General features: G+C 43.7%; 1 protein-coding gene across 1 annotated transcript; it reads right to left on the bottom strand.

Annotated features, from left to right (window-relative positions):
- Nucleotides 1–653: 653 nt before the first annotated feature.
- On the bottom strand, nt 654–21,677 carry TRERF1 (transcriptional regulating factor 1; the record flags this gene model as incomplete). The annotated part of the gene is made up of 14 exons (XM_084261909.1): nt 654–1,186; nt 1,809–2,017; nt 2,511–2,699; nt 3,446–3,559; nt 5,029–5,117; nt 10,014–10,089; nt 11,323–11,426; nt 12,190–12,329; nt 13,074–13,134; nt 13,720–14,089; nt 17,562–17,795; nt 18,742–18,892; nt 19,657–19,706; nt 20,301–21,677. The coding sequence occupies 14 exons, from the start codon at nt 21,675–21,677 to the stop codon at nt 865–867; spliced, it is 3,486 nt and encodes a 1,161-aa protein (XP_084118035.1). The 3' UTR covers nt 654–864.
- Between the last annotated feature and the right edge of the window lie 4,101 nt (nt 21,678–25,778).

Here is a 25,778-nt window from a genome sequence, read left to right as displayed (position 1 = left end):
TAAAACCACCGGGATGGCTATTCAACAGTGTGATTTATTGTCACAGCAAAATAGATTTCCAGTGCAATCTGATTACCAAGGCGGTGTTCCTGATTCAGTGTTCCCATCAGATGATGTGAACTACAGTACAATCATCTTCTTTCTTCAATCCTTGAATTAGGTCATTTTAAAATCAGCAGATCAAAACCTTGCTAAAATGGAAGCTCGAAAATGTACAGTGTAACCAATGCTTTTACAAGCTGCCTAAGATGTATGCATTAAGGCAAGACAGAACTGAAAAAGTACTGCAATAATACAGATGATACAGTCACTGCTGTAATTATTTCACAGTTAAATCAGATTATTTTTTTTTTTACTCCAGCTCCCTTAAAATGACAGCACAAAGACAAAGAATATAATCATCTCCTTAACAGAGATGACATTTAGTCACTAGAAGATGCTGGAAGTGATCCAGTACAGGCAAAAAATAAAGTTCCATCAGAAGTGTGTGAAGATCGTTCCTGTAGTTGGGGCAAAATGAAACCTGGAAGAGTTAAAGACTAAAGATCCTACTGGGATCATCTGGAGGGAAGTGATAACAGAACCATGAACTTCTGTAATTAGTGGCCTTGGAAGTTATCAGCAAAATGAGCTCAGATAAAAACACTTTATAAGAATATTTGTACCAATTATTTATTTTTTCCCCCAAAACACAAATTAATTAAAAAAAGGGAAAAAAGCAGATTTGTTTTTCTAGACCTGGAAAAAAGAATTATAATTTTCAACAGGTAGTTTACAATCAGTGGGGAACAAACAAGCAGTCTGGGGTTCCTGACCGATCCATTCAGGGTGTGCTCAGTAGCTGTCTTTATCAAACAACTTTATTTACAACTCAGCATCATCCTGCAGTAGATCTGCATCTTCATCATCCAATAAAAGGTCAGCATCCATGACTTCATTCTCTTCCATGACATCACCCAGCTCCTGAACAACATCGTCGTCAATGTCACCAACATTTTCAACATGTTTAACCAAACTCATGTGATCCAGAGGGATCAAACTATGCCCAACTGGCCCAGTAGTTCTTGCAATAGTGGCTGCCATTTCTGCTGCCACAGCAGCTTTCTGAGCCTTCTGCCTTTGCTGTTCTTCATGTTGTCTGTGAGTCTTCATATGAGCATTGCGGCTTTTGATTTTGAAAAATACCCTAAATTTTAAAGGAAAAAAAAAATCCGATAAAAATGCATTGCTTTTGATGAAGTGAGCCAAAAAAGACTCAACAACCTATCAGTACATTTGCTTCCTTGTCCTGAAATAGAAGGCTGCAATGCCATGGTGAGAATTTCAGGGACAGACTAACAGATTTATACATTGTGACAGTATCAGAATGGCCTACTCAGACTTTGCCAGAGGTATTTTGTAGCTCCCGCAGTATCTCTGCACATCCTAATCCCCCTTGTACTTAGTTTCACTACAATCTTGTGCAACACCGAGACAGTGAAGGAATACCACAAGCTCAAGCACAGAAACACAGAGAAACACATGTGACCGACTGTCACATGCAAGTCACAAGCAGGAAGCTGGACTGTCAGATGCAGAAATTCTAGTAGGTAAATAAAGGGATTCAGGAAAACTGGAGTAAATACTGCAAGAGAAGCACCCAAAATGTCACACAAACCACCTTTCTGAAGGCTTTTCTAAGAGGACACATCATCTAAAGGGAAACTTCTTTTAAGACCATGAGAGCAAAATGAAGATTTTTGCCACAGAGCTGTTCACCTGGAACTTACAGGCAAACGTGACGCAGTACTGCAGACACATTCACTTACTTGCCACACTCCTTGCAAGGAAAAATGGTTGTTGGGTCAGTCTCACCGCTCGTTGTGCTGTGGGCAGGCGAGCTCTTGATGGAGCAGTATCCGCTCTGCGTACCGGATTTCTGCTTAGTGCCTGGGATGGTGCATCGTGTCTTCGTCACCTGATTCGTACCTCCGTGAACGCGAGCGTGGCCATTGAGCGCTTGCCGGGAACTGAACACCTGGCAGGTAGCAGAGTGGAAGGAAGACGATGACATTAAAAAAAAATTTAAAAAAATCAAGAAGCAAGTGGACTGGTGCAAGAACTGCAGACAAGTACACTGAATGCGTATTCCAGCAGAACAACTGTATGCGTCCAGTATGCACAAACAATCCACCTGGTCAAATACTGATTGCTCTCAGCTACATCCCACTGCAGTCAAATTCAGTCATAATAAACACAAAGCAGTGAGCTACCCTACTGCTACAGAACGGTAATTGGAGCTGTTAACACACAACGTGTCTAATCGATACATCTGAGGATACAACTGTATGTACAGACCAGCATATTGCCTGTATTTTGTGATGTGGGAATTAAAAGCAGGCAAAATGGTTTGTCCAAAGAGATTCAGGAGATCCCATTGGGCAGGAATAGTCTAAACCCCCACTTTAATGAAAAACGAAGTTCACTAGTACACAACATCCCCTGCTACAAAAGATACTAAACACACGTACAGCGCCACAGTTTGGCATTTCACAGATGAAGGAGGACGAAGAAAGTGAAAGACTCTGAAGGGCAGGCAGATCTATAGGTCCAACAAGAGGGATAGCTGGTGGGTCAGGAGACTTCTGCATTTCCCTTTCTTCCTTTCTGTCTTCTTCGATCTCCTCATCTTCCTCTAACACTTCCTCTTCCCCACTTGTCTGAAACAGACGGTGCATTTGACAATACTAGAAATATGGTCCAAAGACAGGCAGTACTGGATATATACAAATAGACAGTACTGGAACAGCATGCTGGTTAGTCAAGTCTGCTTCCTGGTTTCAGTGTTTTTTCCCCATTCTGAATGAACTTACGGTCTTGCTGGAACTACCACCCCTCAAGGGACAAGCTACAGCTCACAAAGCTTCACCGCACTGCTCAAAACACCACCCATCTATATTAGAAAGCCATGCCTCCAAGAATCTACACATGTGCTATATTCATTGAAATTAATGGTTCATTAAGAAAAACCCCACAAAACCCAAGACAATTAATGAAATCTCCTAAGACTACTTGGACTACCAGTAATACAGACCTCACACACAAAGAATAGTATTGCTGGTCTGTGTAAATGGTGTTTGCACTAGAATATTAGAACAGCCTTTATGACGACACACAGTCACAGGATAAATTAAAGGTTTACTTGCTTCATCAGTAGCAAAAGCCATAATTGCTGGACGAGTGTTAGATAACACACTAATCAAAACACTTTTACCCCAGTACAGGCCAAGAACACAAAATCACAGTGTAGCTGAGCTCACAGAAAGGTCTCATGAAATGCAGTTTAGAATTATGGAACAACTTTGGTTGGAAGATATGCATGCCATCTAGTTCAACCTCCTTCTCAAAATAGGATGAACATGAAAATTATCCAGTGCTAAAGTTTCTTATCTTCTTTTAGACTTACCAGACATTCCTCTCTCTTCTTCTCCAAACGCGTTCTGTGTTTCCGTCCCAAACGCAAAATTTTCTTCCAGGTATAGTAGTATTCCACACATTGTGCAACTGTCTTCGACTTAACCTGTAGTTAAGCAATTGCAGAAATAGTCCAATCTCAATTTTTTGCTTTCATTCAACACCATTTCAATACATTCCAGGAAGGCTTTATTTCTCAAATGTTCAAATGGAGAAAAAACAGGCAGTTTGACTGCAACAGTAAATACTCTTGCAGAATAATTTATTTTTACTTATTGTTTTTCAGTCACATTTGTGTTGACTATTTCCCCTTCAGTATATGCCCTGGTTTCAGCTAGGATGGAGTTAATTTCTTTCCTAATAGTGGATGGAATGCCATGTTTGGGAGTTCGGATGGGAGCAGGGCTGATAGCACCCTGATGTTTCTAGCTGTTGCCAGGCAATCAAGGACTCTTTCAGTTCTTCATATTTCCCTACTAATGAGAAAGGAGGGGACGCAGCCAGGACAGGTGACCCAAACTGGCCAAAGGGGGTATTCCATGCCAATTACATCATGCTCAGCATAAAGGGGGGCTGGGGGGAGGAGGAGCAGGCGGCTCCAGGACGTGCAGTTTGTGGGGACGATCCAGTTTCGGGACAGTTCTGGGCTGCACAGCCTGAGTTGTGGGTTCAGTGAGAAACTGCATTGTGTATCACCAGTTTCATATATTTTTTGCTCTAAAGTCCTGTTATCATTGTTATATCTATCTTTCTGCTATTTTAGTAAACTATTCTTATCCCAACCCACGGGGTTTTGGTTTCTTGTTTTTGTTTTTGTGTTTCTTTCCCTTTCCCTTCCCTTCTCTCCTCCACCTCGCCCCACCTTCCCCCCTCTCTTCCTTTTGAAGAACAAGCAACTGCGTGGTGCTCGGCTCTCAGCTGGGGCAAAACCACGACAGTACATTTCTCTGGGATTCTCCAAACTTTAAGTCAAAAACCAACTCAGACTACAGTTTTGTAGCTCAAGCATGCAATGCCACTGAGAAATCAAGGAATTAAGACTCGGCTCCCAGGAACAGAAATGTTTTTCAACATTTGAGCTAACAAGTTACTCTGTCCTGAGCTGTTTATACCTTGTCTTTTCTGCTGTGCCAGAAGGAAGTATGGTGCTCCACTATCCTCTTTCTGCTGTTAGGAAACAATGTGCTTTGGCTTAATTTTCACTTTCTTCTCTTTATTAACAGGTTTCAAAACCCGTTCTGGTGTCAGTGACCCAGGTACCTTTCAACAAACTGCCAGAGAACACCAAAATGATAGTGGGGTACTATACTTGTTTGGATTGTAGGTGTGAAAACTTTTAGATGTACCAAAAAGAGGAACAGATTTTATTTCTTTATTTTTAACTGTTTTTTAGTGGTGCTGCAGCTGCATGCATATGTACACCAAACGGAATATACAGCTCCTAATGGCACTCTTGTAACCACTGCTGACTCTACGCCTGCAATATGCAGGTCTGGCACTGGAGGGAAAAATGAAAGGGAACAGAATACAGCAAATTGAAAAAACCAACAATTGACAGAACAGAAATAACCCTACCATTTTCTGTACAAATATGAAATCTTTGCTGTAGGTGGAAAATGCCTCTTTGAACAGCCTCCTTTCTTGATGCGTCCATTTGTCAGAGCCTTAAAAAAAAAAAAAGAGTGAATTCATTACAAACCATAAAACCCCACCGTCTTTATGGTGATGTAATATCAAACAAAAACTGGGAAACCTCAAGCACACGCCAGTGATTGCTGCTTCCCAAACACAAGCATGGATGTACTGACTCAGACCTCGAGCCCCTCTAACCAGTATCGAGGCTCCAGCAGCGCTTGGTCACAGGCAGTTTGCCTAGGAAACAGTTAAGATCAGGGCCAGAAAACACAACCTCTCTCTAACTTTTCCTAATCTCTGACCACTTTGGACGCAGGGGAATTTCCTGAGTTTGCTGCAATTTGCTTATTTAGTAAGTATCTTTGTAAGTGCTGACCCACTCTTCCTTTCAGCCAATTAAATTTCTTGTACCCAAAAAATCCTGTGCTGAGAAGTTTCCCTCCATGTGAAGAACCATCTCCTTTTCTTCGTTTCCTGGTGCTCAGTAACTTCACTAGATGACCCATCATTTTCAAGAGGAAAATAAAGCAAACCCAATCTTGCCCATCATCTCCACGCTATTCAGGATTGCATGTCTCTTCTGTCACTCCCACACCTTTGATCATTACAGCTGTCCCTCTCTGAACCCTTTTCAGTACTACAACATTCCTAGAGAGATGAAGGGACCAGAAAGGCACGTACTAGTCAGCATATAAGCAATCCAGAGACTCGTGCACAGTGGCATTACCATGTTCTCTATCCTCTTAACATTTGACTTGGCTTTTTTATTTTAGCTGTGGTAAAACACAGAGCTGATGCTTTCAGAGAGCTAATCCTGAAGTCTCCCTCTAATTGAAAGCTATCACTATAGAGCTCTATTTTATATGTAAAGCTTGTATTAGTTATTCCCATATAGGCCACTTCACATTCAGTGATACAGAAGTTCATCTGTGACTTCATTCTCCAGACAGTAAGTCTTATAAGGTCCTTCTGCAGCTCTTCAGCTGCATGGCCTGAGGTAAGACCGTTCTGTGATAGCAGTCAAAAGTAGATAAAGGTTGCAGCAACGTGCAATACGCATAAAGTGCTTCCACTTCAGTAATGGAAGCTGTAGATAAAACTTTCAAATAGTGTTATTCTGCGATTGCTTCACCAGCCTAACTGCCCATGAAAATGTGAAATCAGCATCTAAGTTGAAATGAATTTGTGTTTCCTCGGTATTAGTCAAACAGAAGGAACACAGGATTGCTCTACTGCATCAGAGCAGTGTCCTGTCTAGAAGCACAGGCAGCGTTGCATGCATTAAAGGAAGGATACACAAGAAGCCATAAAGCAGATGCCCTTGAAATAACTTACAATATAAGGAAATTCTACTTCGCTCTGACAAGAGTTTATTAAACATCTAAAACTTCTATCAAAAGAAATCCCTAATATTCCTGTCGATGTTACCTATTCTCTTGAATAGGTACCTAGAAATGCTTGCCTCTGCACTGAATTGAATTAACTTGGGCTTGGCACTGTGTGTGGTATTGAACTCGATTACTTATGTCTATTTAAATTATTTGTTCCCCACTAACTGTAAAGGTTTTGCTTTTTGGTGTCAAGTCCCAGGCTCAGGAGCGTAGAGCAGGTATCTCCCTGCTGAAGGTATCAGCTGTCACATGCTGAAAACTGCAAAATTAACTTTTCTGCAGGCTTTTGCAGTACTGGATAAGCACGCATTAGTTATTTCCACAGAGATTTACACTAAAACTCTCATAACCATCAGAAAAAGGCAGTGGCTTCAAGCCATGAGTTTTATTTATTCTGTTATCACCCAAAGATCTTTTTGCTGACACACTGCCTTGCCATCCTTCCCACCCTGAAACAGCGTCATTCCCTTCTTACACAACTTACCAGTCATTTGCATTTACCCTCCCTTCGGCCAGGGGTAAATGCACTGATTTAGTCCAGAAACCTGCTCTGCTACGCCAAAAACGTAACTTTAAAAAGCATGGCAAGACTAAAAAAGATGGTTTAGTTTTCAGCAAGGCTCTCTAGTCATGCCCCTCTGCCTCTACCTCACCCTCCTTAAAAGAAAATAAATATGAAAGAATCACTCCCGTGAACTAATTTTATTGTACACCTATGGAGGATTCAGGCCTCACAGTTTCCCCGACAGCAGTGGTATTAGCAGGGACCCTTATGAGATTATGCGGGTTAATTGGAAGTAACCTAATTAATAGAATAAATCCTGTGTAGGAAAAGAAACAGAAGAAAAGCTGTTTTTAACTCTGGTTGCTGGGAAACAGCTTTTGCTCTTGTTAGCTTGAGGGAGATATAGAGAACGCGTATAGAGAGATCTGCAATGCAGCAAGAAAGAATTTTGGACTTTGGAATACAGATCAAATTTTAAAGCTGAGCTTTATATTTAGACATATATTCTGCATTTTATCTGCTATATTGTTTTTTGCACTGATTAACCAACAATGAGTATTTTCTGCTAATTCAGGGGCTTTGGGCCCAATCTGTGGGTTTCAAGGGGGCTGCACCTACACCCAACAAGCCCCCTGAGAGGTGGCTCAAATTCATTACATAGAGCATATGCTGGATCTGACCCATACCCTATAACAGGATGTACACGAAGTTTTTGGACTGCCCAAAGCACATTATTTCAGAGACCATCTTTCCTGCAGTTCTCAGCTCAGGGGAGCTTCAGACCTGAGAAATGCCACTCTTCAAATGAAAAGAATTCATGTGTTTGCAACAGCACTCCTCTTGTACCAGATACAAGTTCCCTCACTCTTCCCTAAAACACCATCCTGACAGATGGCAAAGCATTAGGACAGAGAGATTGGGGTTTTCTTCCAAACAGCCCCGTGTCAGGGTTGGCGCGCAACAGACAAGTCTGAAGATGTACACCTTCCTTCCCTCACAAGCCAACAGGTTCCAAAGGTGAGCTGCTGGCTTGTACTCTCATTCAAGGGCAACGCTGAAGGCCATGTCTGGATGTTTAATGTTTGTAGCATCAGTTAATTCTCATGAGTCAGTGCCATGTTCCATCTTGGTCTGTTCTACCTTTAAATGCGTCAGTGCCCGAGAGCTGTGATTTCCGAGTATGGAGCAGACAGCCCGAAGAGTTAACCCAAACAAACACCACTTGAAGTTACATTAAGCTCTTCACGCACTAGATTGTGAGGAATTCCCATATGCCTTGAGAGGCTGATTATCAACCACAAGTAAACTATTATTCAGGAGCTGCAGCATGGTGCTAGAGCATGGCTGTTGATGTAAGTTGCAATCACATGTTGTGTCCAAGAGCATTAGTAAGTAATGCTTTGTTGTGTTAGTTTATGGTACTTAAACCCAGACTGGTGAGATTTTAGTTCACATTGTGGTAAACAGAATCAAGCTTCCTTTCCTGCTTAAGCAATAGGGATACACTGATGTCCACAGGTCTCAGTGCTAGAAAACAAGGATTAGCATCATTTCATGTGAGACATTAAATGAGTCTCTCCTGTCTACCTGCATCACAATAAAACACTTTCTGAAACTACAGTGAAGTTGCTTCAGTAAAGACTGTTGCTCCTTCTCTGCCACAGAGGCAGAAATTTCTCATCTGCTCTGCTAACTAGATGGCTCAGTGCTCTCATGCCCTGTGCTATCTCACATGTATGGTTTAGCATCACCTCTTTGGATAAGGGACCCCAGAGACCCTAGTCAAAGCTCCTGGCTGACACTCTCCTCCTCTGCCCACCCATATGTCCACTTTTTGGACCGCAAAAGAGTTGCTATCAAAGGCAACAGGCGTCTCCCCCCAGCCAAGACTCAAAAAAAGGGATCTTCACATTTATTCATTCTTGTTATCAGTGGCGATCAAACATGTTTCTGTTCTTGTTCTCAGGCCAAGGGGTTAAGGAGTTGCTTTACAAAAGAGTCCTTGTTACTTGGGAATCTTGCTGGGGAGCTGCTACAGCCAGGAAGTAGCTTGCTTCTGTACTTATATCAGACAATGACTGTAACTGGAAATGAGTATACAACTCTGGACACTGACTGACTGACCACCAGAAGGTTCTTTTCTTGTTTCCTATTGAGCCTAAGCTGAAGAGAAATTCTTCATTCTCTTCTGTAAATCCCTGTTCTGTGTGTCCAAGCAGTTGTTATCCTCTACAAAGCATCAAGAATAACACAGAGGGCTGCAGAGGAGAGACATTTGCCACCAATGCTTGGGTGACATATGTTAAGTGCAATGGCTTAACAGCACCTTGCGTATTTCACAGGGCACTTCTGCTTCAGCACCAAAATGCAGTTCTTGCTGTGTGTGTTAAGGAAGTCACCACCCCAGACATGGGGTTTTTTAGCTAGATCCGTGCAAAGAGAGGCACTCTGTTCAGTACTCAGACACTAGCGAGGGTTACAGCACTGCCGTTTGGGAAGGAAGCTTATGATTATCATATTCATTTATCATGCACCATCACCTACCTCAGAAGAGGCAGAGATCACGGCACATTCACACACCAGAATACAAAGACCTCACTGCCAGTGAATTATAATCTACAAATAGCAACTTTAAAAGGGTATCAACAAATCACATTTTAAGAGGAAAAAGATGACCTAAGGCAGTTTTAAATCTGTAGAACCCTACACGGTGAGCAACATGGATGCAAAGTTCCTGTAGTACATCTGTGGGCCTGGTAAAAACTCACCCAACTTGTAGCAAAAGCCTCTGGAAGTACCACGTGGCACTGCCCGCATCACCTACCTAGCAGAGGCTGCCATCCCTGCACTGCATGCATCACCTGGCTAGCAGAGGCTGCCATCCCTGCACTGCCTGCATCACCTATTTAGCAGAGGCTGCCATCCCTGCAGCAGACAGCAGAGAGTGCAGCATGATCCCACGCTCCGGCCCGGGACGCTGGCCTTGGGCTCTGTAATCCAGCGGACAGGGAGACTGCAAGGAAACCTACCGGCGTAGTGGTAATTTGCCAAAGGATGACACTTCAATCTCACTGGCTTTCTCAACAGCAGCTTCTCAAGAGCAACCTAAATGAAAAAGCAGGGAAAGCCAGAATTAGCAAGTGCAGCCAGCTGCTGCATACAACTGCATTTAGAAGACTGTTCGGTACGAGGATATGAATTAATTTTCACTCTTGGGCTTTTTTTTCCCTGTCACACAAAATCACATCAAATTACTCCCAGGCCCATTAACACCATACCTCACAGGAGAGCACCTAATGCACACCTGTCCTGCCTTAATTAGCACAAATGTGGCTATTAGTTAGCAACTTCCAGCTCTTCCCTCCCTCCTGCTTGCCACATACAAATATGTTTATGGTCTCTGATTTGATAGTGTTAATTAATACTAAAATTTAATGGTTGGTTTGATAGCATTAATATTTATAGTGTGAAGTCTTTTAGAATATCTGTTTAGGTCAACATCTGTCAGGAATGACAGCAAGTATAGTTAATTCCTCTTTGGATTAGGGAGAGAAGGATTGGTGGATCCCTAAAATTCTTCTCTTGACAATGCAGATGCCCCTGTATAGCAAATTTCATGTCCTGACAGTAAGTTCAGTCACCTGTCTCAGACCCCTCAGATAGAGCTCACAGAAGCTAAAGGAAACTGGGACACAGGCTAAAAAAATTAAAAAAAAAAATCACTGTATTAGACTATCCTCTGAGATACATTCCAGCCCTGTGTTCTGATGCACTTTGCTTTAAATTGGCTTTTCAGGAACTGGCGTAGGGCCTTGTCTTTCCCTAACATTGGGAAAACGGATGTTTTGCCCTAGTTAGTAACATTCCCATCACTAAATTAATGCAAACATTTGAAGTGCATTATTTATATGAGAACAGTGTGCAATTACCTCACAGTTCTGAAGACGTAAGTAGATGTGATTGCTGCTACAAAAAAAAGGGTTTTTTTAAGGACTAGAAGAGGACTAAGCTCTCTGTGACCAAATACAAAGCTTATGAAATATCGGGGCTGGAGCAAGCACTGGGAGACATTCAAAGCCCCAAGGCTATAAACCAAGTAATCTTATCTGTATGGAATACACAGCGAGCCTTCAGAGAGGCTCTGCTTTGAAATTTAAATTTATTAAAGAATGAAAGGGAAAAATCATTCCCCAAAAATGTTACAGGATGTTTAAAGCATCACTGCTAATCAACCAGAAATCTCTTTTTTTATATAACCACATCTAAATCCATTTAATAAAGCATGCTAATTTATCTGCAGAAGAGGATCCTATCTCCCCTTTCAGCTTCTTATCTTACCATAATATCTCCTTTCGCCTCAAAGAGGGAGTGCAAAGCGTATTCTGCGTTAGTTCCTCCACCAGGTAACACACTGGAACAGCTCATGTTTAAAAGGTCTTCCACTGTCAGAAACAAGTCAACACTTTACTGGTAAGACAGCAGCCTGTCAGTCAGACACCAGAGCCAAGGATCCTATAACATCACTCAAAGACAACACAGTTCAGGGCAGCAGCTTTCACATTCTCTCCCCCAGGAACCTCATCTCCTGTTTTTAGGATCCCTCACCTCCTGTATTTAGGATCACTCACTGAGGAGAGGACTGAACTGGATTCACAGATGGGGACAAGTACTTGGGATGGGACAGGCTACTGCAGAGCCAGAGGTAAGAGCCACAACAGTGGCTTGCACAGGCCAATGACGTTGCTGTGCCAGGAAGGCTCTGGCCAGGGCAAAGAAACAGAACTGAACCATGCTGGAAGCAGGAACAAACTCTGCTCAGGACTGGTAGGAGCTGCTGAGCCCATCACATTTCCTTACAGTTATGGTTACAGGACAGACCCAAGGGCCATCAGCTGCCTCTCATCTATGACCTCTGCCTTTACCAGGCAGTTCAGTACCCAGAAAGAGCCAAATACCCACCCACTGCCCAGCAACAATCTTTTCCCCCTTGGCTGTCAGAAGGCAGCTCACCCAGACTTCACTTTAAGTGCCACTATGTAAGTTGTTACTCTGAACCTGTAGGATGCAGTTCTGGCCTCTTGCTCTGCATTCACAGTAACATTCTCATGAATGTTTTGCACAGTATACACGTGTGAGAAATCAATGTGAGCTTCTTCAACAGGCACAGGGTGATGTATGAACTTCTAAAACAGCAAGTCATTGTACCTCTTTGTTGGAAGACTTTGTTCTCCAGTTCTGGCCATGGTTTCCAAACCAAAGTAGCCCTATGCACATCTTTATCCATTAGCAATCTGTCCTGCAGCTCAGGAATATCAGCCTGGAACCTGGACCCAATATTGATTCGTCTATAAAGACAAAAAAGTAAGTATTCAACTACACAGTGTGCAGACAAAAACGGAAGCCATGTTAGTGTTCTCCTCCCTACAAAACCTTTATTACGCTGGAGCGGCAGGAAGTTGTGTCAGACTGCTTTACGCAATGCTTGACTCTCGGTGGGATAAGTACTTCAGAGCATTAGAAAGAAACAATCTCTAGGGGGAACCCAAAATTTCAATACACAATTCAAACTGTACTGAGACATCACACCTCAAGGCACCAAGCTAGCCTGTACCCGTGCTGCCCAGCAAAGAGGCTAGATGCCAGAAACGGTAACTTCCTGATCCACGGAGAAGAGAACGCTTCAGCTGAGAGCTGAAAGAGAAGTTACTGCTGAGGGACAATCCTACTTACAGACTGCCCTGGGGAGCCTACAAGGCAATACCTCTCTAAAGCTCCACAGTTATATACATAAAACCAGAAGTACTGGATCAGGGTATGTTCTCCTCACCATGCCCTTCCCAGCCATCACTAACCCTTTTATCACCTTCCCTGGCTTCACCAAACCTCCTCCTCCTACCGTTTTTGAGCCATGACATCTACATCTCCCACAGCCACTCTGCTCCCAATGTCCAGAACCTTAAACATATCCACCCCAACATCTTTTCAGGCAGTTGAACACCACCTACCCACTTCAGAACACTTCAGGGCACACACTCTAGGCTCGAGCCAGTCAATAAAAGCAGCGACAAAACCAATACTGTTCTACTTACGGTTCAACAGTCTGTTCTCCAGGCCCAGGCGTCACCGGAATGACACTTCCATCAATACTATCTGAAACAGAGATTGAAGTTTCTGAGTTTAAAAGGGTATTTTGATAACAACTGTGTCGCTACTGATGTTCCACCTCCCGGGCTGCATTACCACCTCCCTATTAACAACAACGTTACTCACATCTATTAAAGAAAAATTACCTTTCATCCATATGTAGCCATAGAAACAGCCTAAATTGTTACAGGTAGCAGAAACATCCTAACTTGCAGAGCTTTCTACTGTCACAATTGTATGTGATTAGACACCTTTTCTCGTGAAGCTCCACGCAACAAACACTTCTAGCATGTCTCAAACCAGGTCTTTTCCCTCCATTTGAGAAGCCCCAGATATAGGGAGAGGCATGCCAATCCCTCCTTGAGGCAGACTGCTTTGAGAGATCACAGCCTTACTCACTGGCTATGGGCTCCTCTATTCACATCATGCTTTGCCACCATCTTTACAAAACCCAAGGCACAAAGCCCTGACAAAGGTGGTCTTCTCCTGAGAAGTAGCAGAACCAGCCACACACAGAGCAGTCACAGTGACACTGGAAGAGAGGACAGCGGCGTTTTCCCCCTCCTGCCACTCCGTAAATGTGGTACTTACTGGACCGACACAGGAGCACCCGTGGAGTGGGCGTCAGCGGAGTAAGCGGCAGCTGAGTATGGGAGGTGCTATGAGATGATGTGATAACACTGCTGAAGAGACCAGACCCTTGCCGAACGGGACTAAGCATTGGTGGTGGAGTGTAGGGGGGGAGTTCATGCGTCCGGTCTAGCAGATGATCTCCGAGGACACGGGGAGAGCGAAGCTGACTCTGGTACAGTGTGGCACCAGAGTGGGACATGCTGAAGTTGAAGGAAGGAGGAGGTATGAAGAGAGGTTCGGGTCTGTGCCGATACTTCTTCTTGTCCTGCAACGGTTTGAAGTTTTCTTCCAATTTTACAGCAATTTGATGAGGTTTTTTGCTAATCTCCTAAATGAAAACACACAGAACTTCAGTATTTAGGCATGCTTAAACATGCTTTGTACACACAAACCCCTACAGCTTAAGTCAACAGCCACAGAAGAACCGTTACCACCAGGCAGTTATTCAGGTCCCACCATAGTACGCCTGGTCAGTACAGCATCTGGTGCCACACAGAAACCTCAGGGAGCAAGAAAAAAGCAGGACGAGTTACCCTCAACCTCACTCAATTCCTCTGGGTCAAGGTAGGGCTGAGCCACAGGCACAGACATGCAGAACCTGCTTCCAGCTTTAGAAGGTGCAGGAATGGCTCTCCCAGGACATGGGTCTCCCACACCCTTCTCCAGCTCCACCCAAACACCCTGGGCACTTCTACTTGCACTGAGCACACACAGGCTGTTGGGAATTACTTCATGATCCAGTCACAGTTTATTAGAAACTTGGAAATGTTTTCCAATGCATTTGTTTTATTCGACTAGGAAGGACACATGAGCTCAGTGAAATTACTGCAGTACTCAGCAGCAGGAAAGGAAGACAAACGTAATAAATTCAAATTCTTTGCCTCTTATCACTACATTCCCATCAGCTTGAGCACAGTCCAGCTGCAACAAATCTTGAACTTAACTCTCTCCTCTTTCTGAGGAGGAAAAAGGGTAGTAGATGACCATTTGAGAAAGTCCCACGCTGCAATATGCCTAGAATTCTAATATTTGAACCTTAAGAATCATTTAACAATAAATTCCTAGAGCCCAGAGAAACAGAAGGCATAGAATTTGTGCAACCTTGGAGTCTGGATTTCTGGGGGTTGAGAGTGAGGTAGGAAGAAACAGGTTCTTGGGTTGTGCTTTAAGAACAACCAGAAGCTGGTACATGAACAGAGTATTGTTAAGTGTACTGCTTTCAGGTGTTCAGATTGGAAATCATCTTGAGGATAAGCTAGGAAAGTGAGAGAAAATTTTTTCACAGGATTACTCCAGAATGTCTGCATCATCTGATAAATTCTACTACTACATAAAGTAAATTAGTACAATGTATGTTTAGACAACATACATCTTTACACCACGGGTGGTTCTTGAGAGTCACATTCACCCAATAAAAATCATGTTAAAGGAGCATTAGCAGTGTCACCCTTTATCCCTTATGTTAATACATTCCAGCTTGTGGAAATGTTTTTGATTACAGAGGTCCTGTCCTCTCTGTTAGATCATGGCTGTATCCTCTCCAACAGCTGTTGACATTTTTTTCTTTCAAAAAAACCCCATTAAGTTTTGGAGGAGTTTTCCTTTTGCAGGAATAAATGCAGCTTGACAGAGAATTTTGAGAATGGACATTGGAACAGGGAATGGGTGAGAGTTACCTGTAATCACATAGTCCATTGTGATGGTGCAATTTAGTGTTGAAAAAGGACAAAGGGGAAAAAACCCCACCCCTAAACTCAAGGGAAAAAACCCAAACAATCCAAAACTTAAAGAAAACAGCCCAGAAGACCAGCTCCAAGTCTTTAAGGACTCATTTTGTTCTACTTTTTAAATGTGAAAGGGCTGGTACTCCTTTCTCACCAAATTAATGCAAACCAACCAAGACAACATCTTAGAAGTCCTATACAACTCCATCTCCTAAGCTGCTTCACCACCAGCATGCATCTTTGCCTCAGTGTGGTTATGCCAACACCACTTCAAAAAATATTTTAACAAGCACATCAAATATTCAAGGAGATCATTATGTCCATGAGGTCTCAATGCAGAATTACCCCAGTGCTTTCCTGAAGCATCTGGAACTGACACCCATCACCCAAGACCAAATGCATCTTTGTGGGCCCTACTGCCACACCTACACACTCTGGGTAGATCTTGATGGGTCTCACTTGACTCCTAATTTCAGCTCACCATCTTATAGCCTTGTTGATTATTTAGTTTCCTTCTGCTGTTTGATTTTACTGATTCCACAAGCTTTGTGGGAGCTTTTCTGGACAGCTCAAAGCACAGTATAAATAAATGCAACACAGCTCCAGTTCTTTGGTATTAAAAAAAATAATCTCCAATAGCACAATCTCTTTACAGAAGTAGAGGGAACTGTAGATCTTTGAACATTTCCAATGCTACTGCTTATACAGAAGATACAATTCAGAGGGGAAACTGCATGAGTTTAGTTTGCTTGAGCAATAACAAAGACTGTAAGCATAATTTTGAGTGAATGAATGTGCATTTAGCCAAACACTGGCAGATTTAATCACAGTCACTTTACATACGTTGCCGAAATACACAAGCCCAAGCCACCTACTCTGATGTCTCTTGAGGAGATCTCCCACTCAGACCTCAAGGATTCAGAAAAGACTGTCCCTTTTCTCTCCAGAAACTAGAAATAGAAAAGAAAAATTGCACTGCTGAGTTATAAGCTAAGTAGTCTGAGATGCTGGCTTCCGTGTTAAGTAAAGAGTTTATGTGCAAAACCTCTGTCTGAAAGGAAGAGTGTAAAAGGTTCTGTGTATACTTAAAATTAGTGTGTGTGTCTGAACAGTCAGAGGGATGACAAATATGTAAATATTATAAAGGAGTCACCCATGATGGCATATGCCACCCCCTTATTTGACCATCAGCCTCCTGAGAAGGAAAACAAACAGAAAAATCACAGGAGTGTTATACAAAAACACACCATACTGCACTTACACTCCCCAGTAAGCCTGTGATGGTGTGGCCTGTGAGCATGGACTTGCAAGAACGAGCAACGCATGTTCCTACCCCGGAACGTGAAATAAACAGGGCTTGCTCCAGGACTCTCTCAGGAAAACAATAAAGAGCATCATTCACACATCTCATTCAAGTGCTCATCATCCCTGGTGCTGCCTGGCAAGTTCAGTTTTATGAGTGAAATGAAAGCACTAAGCAGAGCTGTTTTGTCTGGTATCAGAATTCCCAGTGATTAACCCTTAGATCTGACGCATGCGGAGAGAAAGGGGAACATCGCTTCACTGCAAAACTCTGCGTCGGCAGCCAGAGCACAGGCTGCAAGCACTGCACAGTGCCTGCCTGCCTTGGGCTGAATGGAGAAGCACAGGTATCTTGACTTATACCCTCTCGACCCCCACCTCCCCCCCCCCCCCAAAAAAAAAACAAACCAGGAAGAAACACAACTGTTGAATTTAAGCAATAACATAACAAAACAACAAAGCAGCCTGAAAAGGAAAACACAAAAACAGTAAAAAGATACTAAATCCCTTTGTTCTAGTGGATAAAAGAATATCATATTCCAATTTCAAATGATTGGTTTTCAACTGAGGTCTTTATACCCCAGCAAAGGCAAAATTAATATTTTGAAACAACGGAGGAAGAAATGCTCTGATGCTACAGGCTTTTTTTGCTTATTAGGCATCATCAATATTCTGGAAAACGCTTTAAAATAATATGGATGTTTTAGAAAGTAGCAGCACTATAAGCAAAGGGATTTAACAGGCACAGCAAGTGGCAAGAAACGCAGCACTCACAGAGGATGAGCAGGGGTTGGCCACTTTTGGACTGCAGGGTGGAGAGTAAGTCATCTTCACGAGAACGGGCATCTCATCATCTGACACAGAGCTGGCAGGCTTGTCTTTGACTGTGGCAGTGCTGGGCTCAGGTGACAGAAGCTTTACAGGGACAGACACTGGCATGACGATGGGCGCGAGGCTATCCACCTCTTTAGGCAGCGGCTGCTGTGGTGGTGGCTTCTCCCCTTCATCCTGCACAGACAATTAAAGGCTTTCAGCCCGAGTGAGGGCGGGCGGCTTCTGGATGGACACGCTACACAAGGTATGTGCCGCGGCTGAGAAGCGGCCGGGTTACGGAACACAACAGCGTTGCTTCTCGGACCCTCTATGTGCCTTGAACGAAGTTGGCAGAGTTATGTAGGATTCCTACACGGGATCCAGCCTCGGTGATAAATAACCACATTAAGATCTTTACAAGATAACCTGCAGAAGGAGAGGCAGACACGTGCCCCTCTATCACTGCAAAGATAGAATTCCCCATCACCCACCTGAAAACAAAGACACAGATGGTGTAACTCAGGCAGCTCTGTGCCTTCCTGTGGTATCGCCCATTAGGGCAGAATTTCTAAAATATCAGGACACAAAAAGACTGACTGATAGGGCAAGTTATTTTTGTGCCAAACAATTCAAACCTACATTTTTGGTCTGGTATCTGCTGATACCTATAGGACTACAACACTCAGGAAAAAAGCTGTCAAAGATTCAACAATCCTGCTCCTTCAATTAAAGCCTGGGAAGGCTTCCAATAAACATCCCTTAGTCATCCAAGTAGTCCAAATGAAAATAAGGAAGACTTGATGTTCCTGATATTTCTAATATAATAAACAAACAATGGGGGAGGGGGAGATGGGGGGGATTTAGACACTCCTGACATGACTTTGGAGGGTGTTCTTGTAACGTGCAACGACAGAGAGGAAGAAACGCTGTTCTGTCCTCCACCGCTGCCTCTGACTTTAAAGCAAGACTTCTGGCCTACAAACTAGCAGACCTATGTGTGCATTTCTACTTACACAGGGTGTGACGTAACAAAACAGCGCTGAGAAGAACAGGCTCTGACAGCAAAGCAAAGCATGGCAAAGCAAGCAAACATCAACACGAAAAGGAGAGAGAGAAGTACTGATGCCAAATGAACTGCTACCTGTTTGAAATTAGGAGATGCTCTTACTCCTCCGTGTGACCTCATGTGACCATTTAGTGCAGGCAAACTCTTGAACTCCTTCAAGCATATTGAACACATTAGCTTGTTCTTCGCATCAGCTCTCTCAGGAAGTGCTTCTCTGTTCTGGCCACTGGTTTTATTTTCATTTTTTTAGTATGGAACAGAAGAGGAGACGTTAGTTTGGCATGTTCCCTTTGTACAGAGGAAGCTTTCCAGTCAAGGAAGTCAATAAAATTATACAGCTACATGGTTATGAAGCCACAAGTAAGCATGGGGTGAGCGCTGTGGAGTAGATGGGCAATAATCTAGCTCAGCTGCTCCCAAGCTGGGGAGAAGGGAAGTTTCGAGTAGGACATGCTCATCAAAACGTGTCCCTCGATATGGAAAAGTCCAAACACCCAGGAGATCTACCATGACAGAAATACATATCCCCACTCATGACAGCAGTTAATAAGTACATGGACAAAATGCCTCCACTTATGGTAGACAACAGTGCTGGAGGACACCATAGCCCTTCACAGGTAAGACTAAGAAGAGCAGGAGATCCCTGCTGCCAAAGATACAAATCCAAATGACACATCAGCCCTTCTCTTACAAACGCAACGGCGAGAGCAAACTGCTCCCCAGCTTTTGCTTCTCCTTTGCTTTCTTTGTGGGGTCTTTTGGGTTTGTTTGTTGTTTTTTTGAGAGACAAAGCATTTATTTGATTTTATTACTGGGGGAAGGTGGGAATCACAGAAACTTAAATTCATAAAACACAAATCTAAAGATGTTACCAGAAGGGTGACATCTATTACCCACCCAGAGTGCATTCCCTTCCCTGTAAACTACAGCATTGCTTTGTATTTCTCCTATTAACATTAAAAAGATCAGAAAGAAATCTTTTTACAATACCTTTGTTCCGGGGACAGAGGCTGCAGTCTACCATCTGACAGTTGCACCTGCTATCAAGGGAAGAGAGGGCAAAAGAATTTTTCAGGAAATATTAATGCATAAGTGAAGTCCCCACAGTATTACGTCTGCATTCTGCATATGACTTTACTAATATTAAAAGCCTCTGAGTTGAGAGCCATACATTACCAAATCAGCACCTCTAAGCATGGCTAGCGCAAGTTTTCTTACACCCAGCTGCTGTATGAAGCCTTTACTCTGACCCAGAAGCATTACTTTTCGGAAATGGGGAGATGACTAAGTCCTCCTGCACAATCGAGGCCTTGGGTGTTGAAAAATTTGCAAAAGCACTTTGTTGTAACTGGGTCCCTCCTCCTCAGAAACCAGGGTAGAACCTCCCAAAGCCTCTCATGAAGGAAGCAGCGGGCCCGCAGCAGGGGCAGCTCTGTGCTGCCACCAGCCTGGCCCGAAGCCAACCCAGCGATGTAGATGGGAGAAGTCTGTTAATATAGTTCCCCAAAACATCCCGGCGACACCCACCACTCGCATCCTAACCTTCCGGCTCTCCTGCAACCCTTTTCTTTCCACACCTTGCCACTCTTCTGCAAAACAAGTTTGGCAGAGCAGGGATCTGAAATATTACCTACCTGAGGCCACGCGGCGCTGGGAGAGTCTTGCTGAGAGCTTTTGTTGTTCAGATGAACTCCTGAGGGTGGCAAAAGAGTTCGATGAGGGACAGCGTTACCTACAGAATTAATCTCCTGCCGCGTGGGATCCTCTGTGGTCTCTGGTGGAGTGAGGCCAACGTGGGAGTTCAGAGACGGCGTTCTGCTCTCACTGGGGTATTGCTTCTGCTGATCTTGCTGCTGCAGTAAACTCGGCGGGTACAAGTGCCTGTACTGTTCGTGTGGATCTTGGTAGCAGTACTGAGGCACTGCTCCCAACTGGATAAGCTGCACAGGATGACTTGGATCCTGAGGGTACTGGTGGGGCTCATGCATAGTCTTTGGATCGGGTTCCCTGTGATATGGAGGAAGCGGCAATTGCATCTGTTGCTGCTGTTGTTGTAACTGCTGCATGACAGGTTGCGTTTGGTAATACTGAGATATCTGCATCGGACACTGCCGCTGCTGCTGCTGCCGAGGCGGCGGCTGCTGCTGGATCTCCTGTATCGAGAGCCGCTGGTGTCCCTGCTGCGGCTGAGCGTAGTACTGGGTCTGCTGCAAGTGCTGCATCTGCTGCGGCAAGAGCTGCTGGGGCTGCATCTGCTGAACGTGCGCCTGTCCTTGCTGAAACGCGGAATGCATCTGCTGCATCTGTGATAAATGCTGCTGGTAGTCGTAGTACAGCTGTTGGTGCTGCATGACTTGCATTTGTTGCTTTTGCTGTGTGCTTGCAAAATTCTGGTGTGCTTGCTGTGGCACTGGCTGATATCTTTGTACACTGGAAGTTACAGGCTGTTGCTCAACCGCCGGCTTCTGGGACAGCAGCTGCCGGAGCGCACTGTCACCAGAATTATCCACCATCGAAGACTCGGTGTGCAAAACCTGAGCCATGTTGTTGACTTGGATTCTCAGATTTTGGTTAGCAAACACTTGTGTAAAGGAGTCCAATTTATGCAGGACCCCACTGGTAATTTTTTGCGATCGGTTTTCACTGGGTTGAGAGTAAGAATATTGGTATCCGTCATGGGACTCCCCCTGCCCGAGGGGGCTCCACATGGCGCTCTGATTGTTCAAATTGTTCCTCGCTGGGATGTGGTTTCCTGAGCCAGAATGTGTCCAACTGGTTTGTCTAGATGTATCCATTGACCCAAGATTTTTTGAACCTACAGGCAAAGCTATACTGTCTCTTGAGTCTTGGGGAAACTGGGGGGAGAGAGGGGACGCCTGAGGAGCATCCATAACAGATGTCCCATAGTTATGATTTAGAGATGGAAGGGAGTTCATTTGGTGCTGTGGGTAGTACAAGTTCTCATTGCTGTTGGCAGTATGGTTAGTTTTATACAATTGCTGGTCCCCCATTTTTGGTCACTTCTGTTCCAAACTTACAGGCACGCAAACCATTGAAATCTCTGTGAACCCTGAGATAGCTGAGTGAGGGAAAGGGAGGGGAGGGGAAAAGAAACTAGAATTACTTATAATTCAGCATGTCCATGTGCAGCACAAGGACTAATATTTCCTCCAGTCTGTCAGTAATTCCGATCTCGGACTCGACGTTGCTTCACATCTTCAATAAATGGACCACAGCACAAATCCGACACAGGTCAGCAGGTTCAGTGTGCCAGGCACCTGTGGAGTAAAAGACAGATGAGGTAAGCACTGACTCTCTGCATAAACTGCTATTGTTACTGCCTCCAAGGAAACTGTAAAATTTCCTAGTTTGAAATACATAATCAGATGCAAAATTGTAGCAGCTGGTCTACTCCGGAGCAGTGAGATTACTTCATCGCATCCCATTATCCTGCCTCTTCTCTAGTGCTCTGATAAAATCATTCTGACAAACCAATAAAGGTTTATTCTTCAAAACCGGTTTTCCCCTTAAAGCATGTGAACACTGAAGCAGTTCAAGCTGGCCACATGTTGCTCCCTCATGACAGGTCATAGCCAGACAGTTAACCAGCAAGCCAAGTCACCTTGCCAGCCCTACTGTCAGAAGCAACGTGCCCATTTCAGAACACAACACCAAGTACTGCTCACACCCCGGGTGCTTCCACAAAGGCCTGAAAAGGCAGGTAAAACAGAACCACGGCTTTGAACAAAGCTGACAGTACTCAGACGCTGGTATCTAAAGGGACATCACAGAAGTTAGCTGCACTCTGGTTTGCACAGCTTCTCCCAGCTTCCAGGGTACCCACAGGTGGTGTCCACTGGCGGTACGCGCGCAGAGCGTCACTGAAGAATAAGCTGCAGTACTAATGCTCACTGCCATGACAATAAAAGTGCCCCACAAAACCAACTCATGAGCATCGTTACCCAACTGCATCCGTGCATGCAGACTTGTTTGCTCCATCTATCTGAAACCTGATTAATGCTAAGACCAAGCCAGTCCATGGAAATCTTCTCCAATCACTCACCTTACATCGGGAATGCCAAACTCCAATTTCTGTTCAACCCTCCCACCCTTCCTCCTTCAGCCTGCATCATTTCAACAGACTAATTTATACCGAATGCAACCTTTTATCACTTCTACTGTATAAACTGCAATTCAAATTAACACTTTACAGATGTCTGCTGTTTTCAATGAATAAAATCAAATGCATAGGCACATTATAGGGTTGTTTTACTACTCCACAGTATGAATCAATCACTGTCTCTCCAATCACACGTGCACACAGAGGTACAATACACCTATGCACACATAAATACATTTTAACATAGAAGGTGACTCAGAACTTTCAACAAGAACACAGGAATATTAGACCACAACCTCAACTCTGTCTCCTTCACATCTGCCTTTTGTAACATCATGCTTTCCACCAAAGACTCTGGCATACTGATGCTCTTACCTTTCTAAACTTAGGAGAATCCTTGATCTAGATGGATAAAGGTGAAGCCACTGTTTTGAACCATCGCCAAACGCATATTAACGAGTTCTGTGCTAGCAACAGCAAATAAGGGTAATACATAGCTGCAGGCAGAAAAAAGCCTCTTTCCGTTCTAGCACAATGTATGACAGAAAACCATAGCTCCCAGTGAAGAGGGCTTTCAGTGTTTTTTGTGTAAACCATCTGCAGCCATTAGCATTTAACATTGTCACGTGACAAGCAATGGCTGAGAATAATTGCAAGTTTATTTCCCCTTTCCAGAAATATTCGTTGCTTCATAGTTTCTGTGAACATGCTCCCTTCCATATTTTTATAAATGAACAATTAAAAAGATAGGAGTCAACAATGAATGGTTAGGCTGCCAACAGGATTCTTCAGCCTCAACCCAACTTCAAAGACTTCCTATTAAAAATTATGATGAGAAACTAAACAAAGCCTTCACAAAGGAATCAAAGGGCATAAAAATAAACACTGTGTGGTATTTCACACTGAAAGGCCATCAACTTCTGCAGGAAGAGAGGGATCCTACTCAGGAATATGCATATCCTCTTATGCCTGCCAAGAAAGCTCAACTGAGATGCTCTGACCAACATCTTCCCATGAACACAGGACACCATTGGATCTGTCAATACACCTTTTGTATAAGGGGTAAGTCCCACTTCACCTAGTAACAGTGCTGCAACTTATACCCTGTCCCTTGGCCTTGGCCCTTCTCTGAAGTTTGAAGTGACAATTACCAGTTGAAATGACAAGAAATAATTAGTGATACAAACCACTGAGAGAGACCATATGTCGTAAAAGACTGTCAGAACTTCAGGACTAAGGGCAGTGAGAGCGCTTAAAGCGGCAAAAACCCGATCGTGGTATAAAAACGAATCAAGCAGCCAGCCAGGCCCCTGACCCACAGGCAGTAGCACCAGGGTGGCAGATGCTACCACCAGCAGCCACAGCAAGTCTTGTCATCACCAGGGAAAACGTCAGCCCTTGGGCATGCACCACATTACACTTACTGCACCCTGTCACCTTGGGGTTATCCTGTCACAGTTCTCAGAAAACAGGTATGAGAAAACCGTCAAGGAGGTTTGAGCTCTGAGGCATTAGCAGAAACCTCTCTTCCACTCTTTCAGAAGAAAAAAACTAAAAAAAAAGAAAGGATCAAGGAAATTTCTTCTCCAGCAGCTCCAGCATCCTCAACTTGTCTCCAGTTTGGGGGAGCGGGACAGACTGCTGTCCGGCAGGTAGACTACAGAGTCGTTATAGTTACACACACAAAAAATTGTAAAAACATGAAAAAAATTATAATGGAGTTTTATATTAAAATACCAATCAAGTCACAAAAGAACCAGAAAGTCGAGTCATCATATGAATTACATTTTTAAAATATGAACTGTTTTCAAACACCCATTCCACTAACACACACACATCCCCCACCCCATCCCCCTCAAAAAAAAAAAAAAAGGAAAAGTGAAAACATCCCTTTCAAAAGCACCACTGATCTGGAGAGAGAAAAGTGCAAATATTTAAAAAAGACTGTCATTCTACCTTTAGGTAACATAGAAAACTCCCGGACAGGCACACTGATAAATGCATAAGCAGTAATAAACCAGTGTCTTAGACACCAGGGGGTTTTTTGTACTTCAGCAGGCTTAAACTCACAGGTTTGATGCTGCATATACTGAGCATTTGAGACCAGCTTTAACAAAACACTAACAATATACATTTCTTGTCAGATTACAATCTAACAGAGCATTTCAGTGCTGTACACAACATCACGAAGGCTTTAGGGGCACCAAGGTTAGTCTCTGGCCAACCCAGAAGCCACTGGCAGCATATGAATGATCTCTCTTTCTTTCAGTGATAGGAAGAAAAGGGTGGCTTTTCTCCCTTGTTTAGCGCTCGTGCCTAAACACCCATCACTGCAATTTATCACAACAACAACTCTAACTTCTAATGGTTAAATCAAACCACTAAAAGCAGCAGGAGTTTTAAAGCAAAAATGGTTCTGCAGCTCTGTTCCTTCTCTTCCCATCAGTCATTCCTGGTACTTAACCTCTTACATTTCTGACATTGCAGATACATCCCAGTCACACAATTTTTAAAGAGAAACACGAAAACAAATGCAAAAGGACAGGAATATCCCTGTAGACTGCCTAGAAATACCCTCCTTAAGTTTATGGATGGAATCAGGACTCAAACTAATAGGCATTCAATTGATTTCAACAGAGACAAGGTTTCACTCCAACCCATTTCTCATCATTTCAGCGCGGTCCCCTGCAACTCGCACGGCTCTGCTCCCCAGACTGAAAGCCAGGGACACACACAGGTATCTGAAATGCCTTTACCCCCTCCAAACATCCCCCTCCTCAAACAGAAGCAACTGTCAGTAATTGCAAGTAGTAGTCTCTCCTGGAAGCACGCTGCAACTTCATTCTCCTAAGCATGAAATGGAAGAGTATTCCAACATTATCAGTTTTCAGTAACAGTGATCTGATTTTCCTCCTTCACAAGCCATATTGCTGCAGAGTCAGAGGAACTCAGAGAGAATGACAGGCAGGAACGTACCAAGGAGATGGCAGTT

The sequence above is a fragment of the Gallinula chloropus genome, assembly GCF_964237585.1.
Source record: "Gallinula chloropus genome assembly, chromosome: 3".
Lineage (NCBI taxonomy): Eukaryota > Metazoa > Chordata > Aves > Gruiformes > Rallidae > Gallinula > Gallinula chloropus.
Note: the sequence above shows the minus strand (reverse complement) of the source record. Positions and strands in the feature narration are given on the sequence as shown.